The 4,475-nt window shown below is 33.8% G+C and overlaps 1 protein-coding gene across 1 annotated transcript in view; it reads right to left on the reverse strand.

Moving 5' to 3' along the window:
- Window positions 1-4,475, reverse strand: part of GSS (glutathione synthetase) — a 22,124-nt gene that overhangs the window by 14,301 nt on the left and 3,348 nt on the right. The window contains exons 2-4 of the mRNA XM_015813783.1: window positions 2,503-2,639; window positions 1,655-1,800; window positions 335-410 (exon numbers count right to left, since the gene is read on the reverse strand). Of these exons, the coding sequence (XP_015669269.1) occupies window positions 335-410; window positions 1,655-1,800; window positions 2,503-2,639 (359 nt within the window). The remainder of the gene's footprint in view (window positions 1-334; window positions 411-1,654; window positions 1,801-2,502; window positions 2,640-4,475) is intronic.

The raw sequence follows: 4,475 nt of genomic DNA on the forward strand, positions 1-4,475 counted from the left end.
TAACCGCATGAGCCACCGTGCTCCTGGCTGATTTATGCAAATGATAATGTTAGGTTTATGTTACATGAGGACCACCTGGTTAAGGTAATTGGTAGGGCAAAAAAATTTGCCAGTAGGCTGAAGTTAGGATTAGGTTTCCTTGAGGTCCAAGATTGTATTTAATAGGTGGCTAGAACATTCATTTATTCCTTATATTTATGTAACTGTGCATTTCACTATAAACTGTAGGTGACGTTGGGGTGAGTCTTTATTATTATTGATATTTTTAAGTTTAATGCTATAAGGATTATGTGTTTGAAATAAATCAGTAGCTTTAGCAGCTTTTATGAAATACCTGAGCAATTCCTTCATCCAAAACCTGCTTGTAAATTTTAAACAGTTGAGCTGTAAAGTCATCCACTTTAATGATACTAGGAAGAAGTAGAAAACAGAGATCATATGTAGAATTCAGACTTACTGTAAAAATACAAGGATCATCTTGATCTAAAACCATTTTAAAAAAGACACAAAGTTCCCTAGAATTCTTCACAAGTAGGGCAGAGAAGTCCAAATATTAGACCAAATATTTTAGAGTGATGTTTATTCCTCCATAGCATTTTCTATTTGTTGAACAAAGTTGCTCATTATATAAAAATAGGTTAGCAGGAAAAGATCTTGAATGAGCCTATTTTTTTAAAAAAAAATATACCATTTTAGGAAAATATTTATTACTAGGAAGATTTTTTTTCATTATTTTCCTCAGTTTACTGCATGGCTGTTATTTCTTTTAAAAATCCAGTTCTTCATATTTCTGATGCTATTTGGACCTCCAGCAGCAATTTATGTGCAAAAAATCCTCTCAAAATGTATACATTAATTTTCAACATACACATAATGCCTGGGAGTTCACATTATGTTTTTCCAACTGTCATGTAACCACTAGAATCACAAGACCATTCAGATGAAAAAGTATAGCAATCTTGGAATCTATAATATATATACTGCTTAAACATGACAGAACATGAAGTGCGATGCTGGTTGATATTTATTTACTTAGAAATAAATTTATAACATATTTCCTTAATTTTCCAATCATTTCCAAACAATTAGACAAATATCACTGGAATAAAATAGACACAGAGAGGACGCTGATGTGAACAGTGAGGAAGAATGTATGAATGTTCCTTCTACATTCCGCGAAATCAATTTTAATACAAGTTGTCCTTAATGGCCATAATTAATTGGGACCCACAATTGAGTTGCTAAGCAACATAGTTATTAAGTGAAACATCATGTGACTGTGCCTGACTTATGAGATCAGTTCCACTATAGTTGTTAAGCAATTCACCCATAATCATTAAAAATGACATCATGTGATAATGACTTGCAACTTCTGCTAGCTTCTCCACTGATTTTGCTTGTCAGAAGTTGGCTGTGAAGCTTGTAAATGGTAAACATGGCCCAGTTTAAAAGCACCTGAATCACAATCACCTGACCACGGGGTGCTACAACAGTTATAAATTCAAGGACCAGATGTAAAGCTGCTTTTTCAACACTCGTAAATCTGAACAGTCACTATACAGAGAATTTGTTAACCGAGGACTACCCATCCAGCAACTATGAAAAATGCAACTGAAATAGTTTTTTCCCCTTAATATACAATAGGCAGACATACCTAGCAAGAGTGCACTCTAGGAATTCTGTATCCTGGCTAACTTTATCCACTAGCAGGTTAAAGTCTTGTTGAATGGAATAGGCTTGTTCAAGCAGATCTTTTGGTACTGGAGATGGGAGCAATGTAAAAGGTGCATAATTCACAACCTGTTAAAACAAGTAAAAGCAATGGATATGGTGGCTCATTCCCTTTGAACAAGTAACCAAACAAGGCTCTTTCAAGCTTTTAAAGCATACTGAAAGTATGTAGGGGAGGCAACTTAATAGCATTACAGCAGAATTATATTGACAGCATTATGTACTTTCAGAAGCAGAGCTTTAATGGAAACAAGTGTTCCATAAATGACATAGCTGCAAAGGAAAGGCAAATGGGAGCAAATAAAAGAAACAGGAGCTTTCCATGTATGTTTTGTCACTGTGACCTGCTTGCTCGCATTGGAACACTACATGCTGCCAGATTCATTAATGGTACCATACATGAAAAAAATTACCACATGGAGACGAATTACTGCAAACGTTGCTTTACAGGCAGAAAATTGTCAGCTATGTTCATTGACCATTATATGATGGAATTTCTCTACCCATTTAGATATGCAAGTAGATAAAATGATAGTGGAAAATGAGCAGTACATATAACAAATATAAAATAGTTATGGTTTTCAATCAACCAATCTAGGAATAAAGGACATGTAACTAATAAAGTTGTAGGAAGTATATAGTTAAGTACGGTAACTACTAAGCAATAATATTGCTATATAATAACATAAGAACTTGTCTTAAGACCTGTCAAGTAGATATCTATGTGGTGCTACAAAGATTTTGCAACATAAATTCTAGTTTTGAACTTACATCAGAAGCATTGGGGTCATCTTTGGTCCTCATTAGAACACCTTGAAGTAGTGCTATATCTATTGCGATTGGAGCTACATATTGAATGAGCTCCACATTTTGCAAAATATCTTTCCAAAGCGTAGTCATTGCAAAGACTGAAAAACACAATAAAATTCTAAAAATGGTATTTTATACACACATACAAGATGATGTGCAGAGAAAAATAAGATTCCATATCCATTAAAAATATCATATTGCAATAAATTAAAATTTCAAGATGAAATCGTATAATATTAAGTTGTATAATACATTTAAAACAGTGCGGAAGCTTGATATTTAACCAACCAAATAATTAGCAAAAGGCAGATTGGAACATAATTAGATTTTAAAGATTGATTTAAAATTCTCACAATGGAAGGAATTTTTATAAGTTTGAGCCCCCATCAAGAAGTTAATCTTATTCACGGATAGATAATTTTGTAACTTAGTCCTAAAAAAACACTATCTGCCTAAAATATACCTGGGAGTAGATCCCACAAAAAATATAGTGGTACTTTATATAGTAGCATTCAAAGTCTCTTAGTGAACTTCACACTTGACCAAAGACATGAGAATACATATCTAACTCTTAGATCCAAGATATAAGTTCACAAACAATTAAGAGACTGATCTTTAAGTCTGATTATTTTTATTGAAGTAAATATAAAAACAAATGAATTACAAAATTCATGGATAGCAAATAGCCATTTTCCTTCCAATTACACACAGGCACACATATACACACAGGGGAAACATTGTTTTACAGAAATATACTGAATGATTCCTAAATACATACTGTAGTTATGAAGCACCTTAAAATGAAATAGTATTGTAGATAAAATCAGATTTTCATGACCGCTGGAGAACAGAATGAGTGGAATACACTACTGTATCATTATATTCTGTCCATTCCCAGAACTTTCCTCTTTGTTGGTATAGATTTCACATAGTCATCAATTTATAATGCTGTCTTTTGTAACAATGTCTGTGTAACCTGTGTCTGAGCTCCAAGAATACATTTTTTTTATCATACTAGAAAAAAATGCACTGATTGAATATCTTTTTTTAATCAGAGGAATTCCCCAATTTCTGATTTATTTTTAGTGTAATCTGGCAGTTATACCTCTGGGCAAAGCAGTAATCTATTAACAATAATCATGACACGTGTCTCTATGAGCCAAGAAGTACAATAATGAATCTCTATAGAGATACAGATCTTGACAACTTATGTCAGAACAGCAATTATAATCTTTTAAAACATTATACAGAAACCCAGGCTAATGGAAATAGTTTGTTCAAAGGAAGCTTCATGCTAAACAATGTAACCAAACACTGTAATAATGAGTTACTTTAGAAAGAATTTAAGCTATTTACTTGAACAAGTATAGACAATTTTGTTTTATTAGGTTCAGTAAAGTACCTATTGTGACTTGCAATATTATATATCTATGGCTGAAACCATGGAGGGGAAAAAATCAATTATCTCTGAAACACACTAGTATCGTTTTAACATCAATTAAAATAAATGAAAGCAAACAAAGGAGTGGGGGAAAAAAAATCTCAACCGTCATACACAAAAAGCAAATGCTGAATCATCTATGATGGCCTGTCTTTAGTTAATAAGTGTTTTTAATCACTCTTTCCCCCCCCCCTCACTTTCTGTAAACAGCAGCATCTTTTAGAATAGATCTCCCACATTCGCAGTCCAGAATCTGTGGAAGTGAAGTGCCTTCCATCATAACATTTGACAGTTCCGTTATAGTAGTTTTTAAAGAGGCCATGTTTGCCTCTCAGGATTGACCTCTGCATCCCAAATATTGGCTAGCTTTGGTCCCGGTCCATTTCTGCTTCTCCAAGGCCCTCGGCAGCTGCTTAACTCTTTAGACCAAGGGTAGTCAACCTTGGCTCTTTTATGACTCGTGGACTTCAACTCCCAGAATTCCTGAGCCAGC

This window comes from Protobothrops mucrosquamatus, unplaced genomic scaffold (genome assembly GCF_001527695.2).
Source record: "Protobothrops mucrosquamatus isolate PMUCROS unplaced genomic scaffold, P.Mucros_1.0 scaffold194, whole genome shotgun sequence".
NCBI classification, from domain to species: domain Eukaryota; kingdom Metazoa; phylum Chordata; class Lepidosauria; order Squamata; family Viperidae; genus Protobothrops; species Protobothrops mucrosquamatus.